This window comes from Rhopalosiphum padi, chromosome 2, assembly GCF_020882245.1.
Source record: "Rhopalosiphum padi isolate XX-2018 chromosome 2, ASM2088224v1, whole genome shotgun sequence".
Lineage (NCBI taxonomy): Eukaryota > Metazoa > Arthropoda > Insecta > Hemiptera > Aphididae > Rhopalosiphum > Rhopalosiphum padi.
This window is the reverse complement of record NC_083598.1, coordinates 31,040,928-31,050,506: the sequence shown is the minus strand read 5'-3', so window position 1 is coordinate 31,050,506 and position 9,579 is coordinate 31,040,928. Positions and strand designations below refer to the sequence as shown.

Below are 9,579 nucleotides of genomic sequence, written 5' to 3'. Positions count from 1 at the left end.
CGTTTATCGCTTTATGTTCGTCCTTTTTAAGACCTCGACGGTTTATATGGGTGGTATACTCTAGTCTGGTTTAATCCTTTTAGAAAATACGTCATTAATTCGTATTAACTCGAAGGATATATTTTATACCCTGGCCTTGGTTAGTATTCAAATGTTTTCACGTTGTCACGTTGAACGTAAAACGATTGCAAAGAAAAGTATAGCACAATTTTTTAAAATGGTCATAAATATCTTTACTATACATAAAAACAAACATAAAATATTCAACTGATGTCCCTGTAATAGCTTTTCACCTCTACGCATAAGACGTAAGACTGTCATACACACACTCCTACCGAACCCTACACATACAGTAGCAGGACTCACCTCGCACTCACTGCAGTGGCGGTGAGTGGTGTTAAATAACAAAATATTATGTTATATTACCCGAGCACAATTTGCTTATCTAGCCCAACCTATATTAGTAACTGACACTTACTCGCTAAAACATATTTCTAGATTTATATTATAATATTGTATTACTATGCTTTAATATTATATATATATATATATATATTATAATGGCTGCAGGCTATAATATATGACAGTATAAATCAAATATAACGTACAATATAAATATTATATTATTAGGTATCTACGTATTTTATATATTATTATTTCATATCGCGGATGTTGCATTAATGATGTTGCGTAAATAATTAATGTTACTTAAAAAAAAAAAAAATTTAGTAAAATAAAAATGTAGTCCTGTAAGTTTTACGTGATTTCTTAAAGAAATGCTTATTTGTGTTTATGTGTATACTTATTCAATATATACAGAAACAAAAAATACTATAGATTATTAAATTAACATTTAGACGTCACATTAATAATGACATATACGTATGTCACTGTTAATTCCTTTTAATTGAATGTCTATAGGCCACAATTTAATATTTCCATGACGTCTCTGAGTTTAAAAGTATTCATTTTTCACAGGAAAACCGAAAAGTGGCAAACTGCAGTTAGTGTCATACTTTCATTATAAATCAAATTAAAAGATTAGGTCAACCAAGAAGAACGGTAACAGGGTATGATAGCCTTAAATTTCGATGTAGGTAATTGTACTTGAATACCTATTATTTACCTTCGATGTCTTATAATTATGTTAAATAAAATGCAATTTACTAAAACATGCAATGTAATGGATGCAATCTATATTCACATTATTGCGATTAACCTTTTATGGGATTCTTTTTAAAACACTCAGTTCGAAGTGTTAAATTAAATTTAACTGAATTACCTAGTAAACACTATGACGTAACGTGAACATTAAACCACCTCAGGGTACTCACTACTCAATATCTCAATTACATCAAGCTATACATTCATACATACATACATATAACATATATATTTAATTTAAAATCAGAATATTTTTTGGAGAAGTTTGAACTACTTATAATTTAAGTTATAAACCTTATTTTAGTGTTCTAGTTATAATTATGACTTTATAAAAATAGACAGGTATTTAATAAGTTTTTGATTAACAGAATACATCATGCAGTGGTACAGTCGGTACAGAGTTATTCCGCAAAATGTTATTTACTAATTTTCGTTCATTTAAATTACATTCACTGATAAATATAAGTGTTATAACAAAATTTGATAAATCTATAAGTACTCTGAATAATTTTCTGTTTAGAAATATGAGAAATATGAAATCAAAAATGTATACTGTGATTCAAAATTGTAAAAAACTTAAAAATAGTAAAAATACAATTTTTTTTTAAATGTTGTTATATATAACAACTTATCATGCATATAAAAGAAATATTATTAAAAACGTTAGTCTTTTTTAAAATAACATTTGTCTTACGTTAAATAAATCACTCTGTATACTTGTGTATGTGGCACAAAGTCAAGATTTTTGTTCTTATGGACAAACTCATTACGGTGGTTGGGATCAGCTAAGTTGTTTAACTTCAGTAGTCGAGTGACATTGCATTTTTACACGCACAATAAATAGGTAATAACTTATTTAATACTAATATTTTATTAACCTAAAGGTGATAAATGACACTTACGAATAAATTCCGGTTAAAGTCCAAATGTTTTTAAGTATGAGTGCCAGTAGTACGCTTTCTTGTTTTTTGGATTCACTAAGTTGCTATAATCAACAAATAAAATAGTGTCTTAATTATTTAAATAATTCAACATCTATTTGTTAAAATATTTTTTATTATTTTTGTAGATATCAAAATTCATAATAATGCATTGTATTTATATCGTTCTAAATCTATCGATGTTCGTTTGAAACACTAAATTATTTATTATGATACCTATAGTTATTTTAATAAAACATACAATAACTATTTGAATCATTTCCTCTCCTATACATCTCAATACAAGTGTAAAATAGGTACTATATATTTTATTTTATTTTTATGTTGGTAAATTTATTACGACAATAAACAAAAAAATGAAAATTCAGAAATGGTGTATAAAATATAAATACAGCAAGTCATTGGCATAATATAGTACTATGTATTATCGTTTATTTTATTACCATACAAATATACAATATATATATTACATACCATTATACCTACTATTACAGTATATTGGTTTTTTTTCTGATTTTAATACTTACTGTATTGAACGTGGAACTCAGCAATGACGTATATTGATGCGAAATAGAATTATTAATGATTGATAATCTCTTGGTTCTGTTTAATGACTTAAAATAAACATAGCTATGATTAATTATGGTTTATTAAGTATATATTTAATTGGTACTATAATAATAACAATCGTATATAAGTACTACGGGATTTTTCTGCAGATTATCTTCGGCGAATATTATTGATAGAAACAAATCTTCTATGCTTGACGTTTTAAATTTTTCTAAAAGATTTGTTGTAGTGTCTTCTCTTACAATTTTTCCATTAATCAATACTCCTATCTGGTTTTAATTGTAACTGTCAGTTTTAATAAAGTTATTTTAGGGGAAAAAAATAACAAGAACATTGGTAATTACATGCGTAACTGCTGTTTCCATAAAGCAAAAATTATTGGAAGCCGACACGATTATTGTACATTCTCTGGATAAGTTTATGTATGTTAAAAGTGTCCAAATACTAAAACACGTAAAAATATGAGTACATATTTACATAATGACTTGAAGGACAATAATAGAAAATTCGAAAGACCTATTATACATGGTGATAAAATAAACAATACTATTATAATATATTATATAGTATAGTTGATTAAATATTATTTAAACATATTATAATGTTAATTTTATTTATTTTGCAATCGACAAAAGGTGTAGGTATACATAGGTACTCTTGAATATTGTACGTTGCTTATCTTTTTTAATTCATCGTTACTACGTTTACCTTACCTTTCTGTTATAACCTATAAGATGTCATAATGATCGATGATCAAAAAACGATCGAACGAGGGTGATCCCGTAATTTATTTAGATTCCAGATTCATATTTATTTATATAATATATTACACAAATAATAATTATTATTGTTATGAATAATTAAGTAAATAAAAGAGCAGTTAAGAGTCGACGAAAAAATATTATTTTTTTTTTAAATTGATTTAAAAAAAAATATAGGTCTATTGCATTTAATAAAAATGATGGCTTCCCTAGTCATTTAAAAGTGACTATATGTCTATATAGCTATATTATAATATTCTGTGCCTCTGCATGGCCTTGGACTAATAATGTTCAATAACTAAATCCGCGCGGTGCAAATATTATCAGTTATCACCTTAAGGCAAGTTAGCACATAATATAATATATCTACGAATGATTCAAACCAGTATCCGGCTACCGTACTGATCAGATAATATTTCTACGAGAATGTAATACGTTAACCCAAGAATGTATAACCTGTTAGTTTGAAGGAATGTAACGTAATCGTTAAAACAACCATAAAGTATATATTATTTAATAATAGAATTTTGAAATGTTCAGGAAAGATCTATAATTTTATAAATTATTATTTACGTTAGTGCTAACTGTTGACCTCTTATATTTACTTACTAGTAATTATGAATTGTGTTATATTAATCACTTAATTTAGGGGATAGAAAACATCTAAAAATATTATATTTAAATTTATTATAGTATTTTAGAATCAAGTTGTGTTTGTGGTATAACAAATATAATATTAATATAAATATTAATTCATCTTTAAATGATAATATAAAGATGATAAAAACAAGTAAAATTAAAAGTAAAACAAAAATTAGAAAAATAGAACAATTTCAAATTACTTATTTGTAATTAATATACTAACGTGAGTAATGACTAATGTGACATGGTACACATACTGAAATACGGTTCGGTATCGTTACGGAAAGAAAAAAAGGGTCAATAATATCTATAATATTGTATAATATTATATTGAAAAAGCGTTAAGGCTAATTTTCTTCTTTATTATAGTTTGTATAATATAGATGCAATTAAAAAATATATTTAATCGCGTAGATAGTCGCTTTATGTTAAATTCATATAAATTATATTCAATGGTAAAATGTAATATAATATTCATCTAGTTAATGTTATTGATAATTGTAAAGGGTATATATAGTCGTCCTAAGGTATATTTTTAATGTGTTTTAAAAAACAATCTACATAGATAAAAATAATATTTAAACAGCATATTCTTCCAACTACGTAATGAATATTAATAAACACTTCTTTAAACTTATAACAATAATGCATAGTAAAATGTAAAAGATTAACCTACTTTTTTAACGTTACGGTGTCCATGCCAGTAGTGATGTCGTCTAAAATGATCACTTCGGGATCGTGTACAATTGCTAACACCAGAGATAAAACTTTCTTTTGGCTTAATCTTGTGAAACAAAATATTAAATTAATTATATAACATAAGATAAAAACAATAAATACATTATAATAATTTATAGTATCCAACTTTTAACGATTAAAATAATTATTGAGAAATATTCTATTCGATTTTGAACAGATTTGATTAACTACAATACCAATATCTACGCGTAAACTTAATAAAATTATGATAATAAATAATAATAATAATAATTTTATTTGAAAAATGTATGTTGCATCAGGAATACTGACGTTTATATATCAAAATAGGTAATCCTATACTCCTATAGTCGTACTCATAGCCCACAGATAACCTTGAAAATACACAATTTTCAAATATCGATTTATCGATAATATTAGATGATTATAAATATATATTATAGTATATATTATTATATCGTATGTACTTAACTATATGTAACGACTTTCCTTTTTTCACATATTAAAACGAACCTTAGTCGGTCAACCAAGAAGTCCGTAGTCACCGGTAACCCGATCATCGGCACTAAGGTCTTGTAGCTCTCTATAATTTTGTCAATGATTAGTCCGTTGGCGGCACCGATAAAGTGCAGTAGGTGGCATATTTTCATCGGTCCAGGCACATCAAGATTCTGCGGCCATTTAACGGAAAATATAAATTACATAACGGCTATAATGTTAACCATGATGAAAATGCACACCTGTGGGGCAAACCCGATCTTGGGGTAACGTCGTGTGACGCCACTGCTACTATCCCTGCTACCGCTTCCTGCAGAGACTATTTGAACGTCATTTGTCATCATCACGTCACCATCATCTTGTTCCAAAATGCCCGCCAGACATCTTAGCAATACTGACTTGCCCGAACTGTTTTCACCCAACACGGCGTAACTATATAATATATGTACATATACGCATTCGTGATATGTACAGAACACACATTAAAACATCAGTTATCCGTTTACCATTTCAATTTTTAATATATTTATATCATATATTTTTAAAATTACTGTAAAACCTTTTAGAAGGTTTAAACTTTAAACCCTCCTACTTTCTCAATCCGTACAAAGAATGTTTATAACGAATAATACATGAAGTATTTGGAATTACATTTTCGGCACCAACAAAGTAATTTATCTCATTGCCATGGACAGAGGATAATTTTGTTCCTTTCGTTGTTTAAAATTAAAAACTATTTATCATTAAATGATTAATATAGAATTATTAAAAGTGTAAGGTTATATATAATTATAGCCGAGGACCTGTGGTACTCGATTATAAATTTCACACAAAATCAACCTTAGGGTTAGATTTTTGGGGGACATAATAGTGAATCTTATATTAAATTGTTTTACGTTAATCGGTATCATGACCTTTATTAGAATGATTTAACATTTATGTATGTGCTCTCATTAAGTTTAATAAAACTATAATCATAATTCTTAAGAAATAAATAACAAATAGTTCAGTTTTAAATATGGTTGATGGCTTCTTTCATAGGATTATTACTCCGTAATACTTTTTGAGGTATAATAATATAGTATATGAATACTATGCAATACTGCAATAGTACATATTATTATAATAAGTGTTTAAACTACTTAGTATTTGTTCCATTTTTAATTTATTTTTTATTTTATAACAAAGAAAACCCGTACTTTACTAATAAAAACTTCGGTTTTCATATGCTTATATGAACAACTTGTACTTATTTCAATCTCAATCTTATATAAATTATCTTTCCAAGTTCGGCAGAGATAAAATAAAAAAAATAAAAAATGTCAAGTGTGATTTATTTTTGCTTGAAGGATGGTCATTGAGGCTTATATAACCGCTGATATTTTAGGAAATCGAATACAGGAAGGACATAGCAGATTCTTCATATTGGTTCTAAGGTCATCTTCCGTTTTCAAGCACTTTTTTTTAGCATGATAATATTATTTAACAATTGATTATAACATTTTTCATCTTAAATAATACATATGTGTTAATGCTGCTATATGATTAAATATTATGAAAATTCTAAAACGATTGACAATAAATAAATCTAAAATCCAACACGTTTATCACAAAACGAAAAATTAAAAATACAGTTTTCTATAAAAAATATATGTATTGTCGACACACGTAGTAATCAAGTCGATTGAACAAATTCATTACAATTGTTAATGATAGTAAATCGATAGTAAGGCTATTTGGAATATTATTTTTAATAATAACAATTTTCGAACTATAATAGGTATATATGCTTATGACTTTATGAGTTATAATGATATATTATAATTAAGCATGTATTTTTCGTAGTATCTATATTCTATTATATAATTTTGTTTTGTATATCTAATAAAATAAAAACAGCGTGCTATCCGTTGAATTATTATAAATTAACCAAGATAATATTATTATGATAATCACTAGATTGAAGATATTATGTATTATTCTAAAAGTACCAAAGTAAAATAAGGAAATAAACATATAGGTATTTATAAACAAATTACATTTACATAATGATTTGCGTTGTTATGTCTTATGGAATTTAAACATATTACCTTGAATAAGATTATAAAAAGAAAATTATTTGACCTTAATGCACAGTTTATAGAATTTGTATAACAATACTTAAAGTAAAAAAATAAAAAGTGAAAAATAAATCTAAATCGTGTAACGTTATTTTAAGAAGTTTCAAAACAAATTTAATATTTTAAAAATGAAAAGGGCGTTCAACTTTTCTTGAACGAATAACTCTTCGGTTATAGTCTTATCCTTATATCTTATGGTTATGGCTTATAGACTTATAGTTTATGTTTATGTAGTGCACTGGTAGTACAGATATGTACTAAACTAATGGGAAGTTACACCGTAATAATTGAAACCCCGTGTTCGTCACCGCTGATAAAATATAATTAATATAAATTTCAGTGAGTAATTAATTAAATACGTACATAGATTGTTTTTCAACGGTAATATTCACATCATCAAGTATTGTTTTATTTGAAATTTTTTTTATTATATTTTTTCCAACAACTGCATAAGTCCTTCTTTTTTCCATCTATACACAACAAAATATCCTATAATTATAAGACAAAAAATAACTCAATATAGGCACTAAAGTCATTCCAATATAGGTATAACCATGTACGTATTGTTCTGTTCTTATGTTTTTTTAACATTTCATTGTACATTTAAAAAAAATATTGTAGGTAGGTATCTACATACATAATGTTTTATTTTTAACTTCTAACTGATAGAGGAAGTACATATAAGTTTCCTTTATGACGCATTGTGGGATTTACGAGTTTTTAGTGTGAGAATCGTATATTTTGATATCGTTTAAAATAATTAAAATATTTTTTGTAAAATATTCAATTAATTATTAACAATGATATAATAGCATATAATAGCATTTATAGTTTATCAATATTTTCATAAAAAAAGTTCGTATTAAAACTACAGTAACATAATTATATTAAATAAATAAACGTAATAACTATAGTAATTAATATTTTTTTACTTTGTTTATTGCTTGAATGAACTTTATGATTTAAGTATTGAAATAAAAAATTAATTAATAGATAGATATTAAGTAACACGTCATTTCTATTTAAAAATATTCGTTACAAATAAGATTTAGGTGACGCAGGTGCCTGTAAAAAATAATGTTAGACTTGTATCTAAAAAAAATATAATGTACAACTTATAATTTAAGATATTTTCAATGCAAAAATGAGTCGTACGCGTTATAATTTGAATTTTAAAACAAGCTTTACCTAGACGCTATTTAATAAGAAAAAAGTAGTGTATTTTGCTTCTGAACATTTAACTATATTTAATATAATATAGTTAATAGAGTTAAATAATTCAATTGAATTAAGGTTTAACAAAAAGTACTTAAAAAATAACTAAATATAACTAATATAAGTATAGCAGTTAATAATTAATACTTTAAAATGTTTCTGATTTTCTTTAACAATGGTTATGGATAATAATTATTTTATTTTAACATAAATACCTATTGCATAACAATAATTAATGCTAGAAAATAAAAGCTTAAAATAGTATGTGAAGATTTTTTGTGTACCTACTAATCTATGCAACCTATAGTATGCCTAGTCGTTTTAATTTAATGATGATTCAAAAAATTCTGTACACGATTTTGAACTGTGCTTGTGCACTAAGTATATGCTGAAAAATTTTATACTTTCAAAGAATACAAGTGACTATAGAAATTGTTTTATCATAATTTCCTTTGGAATATGTATTTTAAGAAAATTAATTTATTTGATAAAAACATTACATTTTCTGAGAAATAAAATTGTAGCCTGTAGGTAATGGAAACAAATGTAGGTATATAATTGTATGATATGCGTTAATTGTTGGCAACCTATATGGTTAAATATTATACTAGAGCAAAAATATGATAAGGAAGAGAGTTTACTTATCAGCATATTCGAGTATAAAAATAAATTATTAGCTGTAGTCATTATAAAGAGGCATGGTAATACTATTTAGAAAAAAAGGATAATGTTCGAATCAAAGAAAACATACTATTAATAATTCCTATTCACACATATTATATCTATTAGACTATTATGTATTTTAAATACTTTCAGCAGTAAATAATTATACCCGATGTATTTTTTTAAATATTACATTGTATATCATAAGCGAAGAAGAGTATGTGCATATTATACAATGATGCTTGTTTTTTAGTGTTCTCACGTTTTTGACGTTTTTGTATAAAAAAT

General features: G+C 25.6%; 2 protein-coding genes across 2 annotated transcripts in view; both read right to left on the bottom strand.

Annotated features, from left to right (window-relative positions):
• Window positions 1-2,062: 2,062 nt before the first annotated feature.
• LOC132920157 (uncharacterized) lies at window positions 2,063-3,040 on the bottom strand. The gene is made up of 4 exons (XM_060982322.1): window positions 3,020-3,040; window positions 2,810-2,944; window positions 2,633-2,719; window positions 2,063-2,149 (listed from the first exon to the last, which is right to left on the bottom strand). Exons 1-4 carry the CDS (start codon window positions 3,038-3,040, stop codon window positions 2,063-2,065), a joined length of 330 nt encoding a protein of 109 aa, XP_060838305.1.
• A 1,710-nt stretch (window positions 3,041-4,750) lies between these two features.
• Window positions 4,751-9,579, bottom strand: part of LOC132918939 (putative ABC transporter ATP-binding protein PBPRA2240) — an 18,239-nt gene continuing 13,410 nt past the window's right edge. The window contains exons 2-4 of the mRNA XM_060980296.1: window positions 5,536-5,725; window positions 5,309-5,466; window positions 4,751-4,862 (exon numbers count right to left, since the gene is read on the bottom strand). Of these exons, the coding sequence (XP_060836279.1) occupies window positions 4,751-4,862; window positions 5,309-5,466; window positions 5,536-5,725 (460 nt within the window). The remainder of the gene's footprint in view (window positions 4,863-5,308; window positions 5,467-5,535; window positions 5,726-9,579) is intronic.

Coding starts and splice junctions, on each gene's coding strand:
- LOC132920157 (XM_060982322.1), bottom strand. CDS start 3,040: ATGGAAACAGCAGTTACGCAT. Junction 2,720..2,809: donor ATAATCTGCAGAAAAATCCC/GTAGTACTTATA, acceptor GTTTATTTTAAG/TCATTAAACAGAACCAAGAG. Junction 2,150..2,632: donor TGAGTTCCACGTTCAATACA/GTAAGTATTAAA, acceptor TGTTGATTATAG/CAACTTAGTGAATCCAAAAA.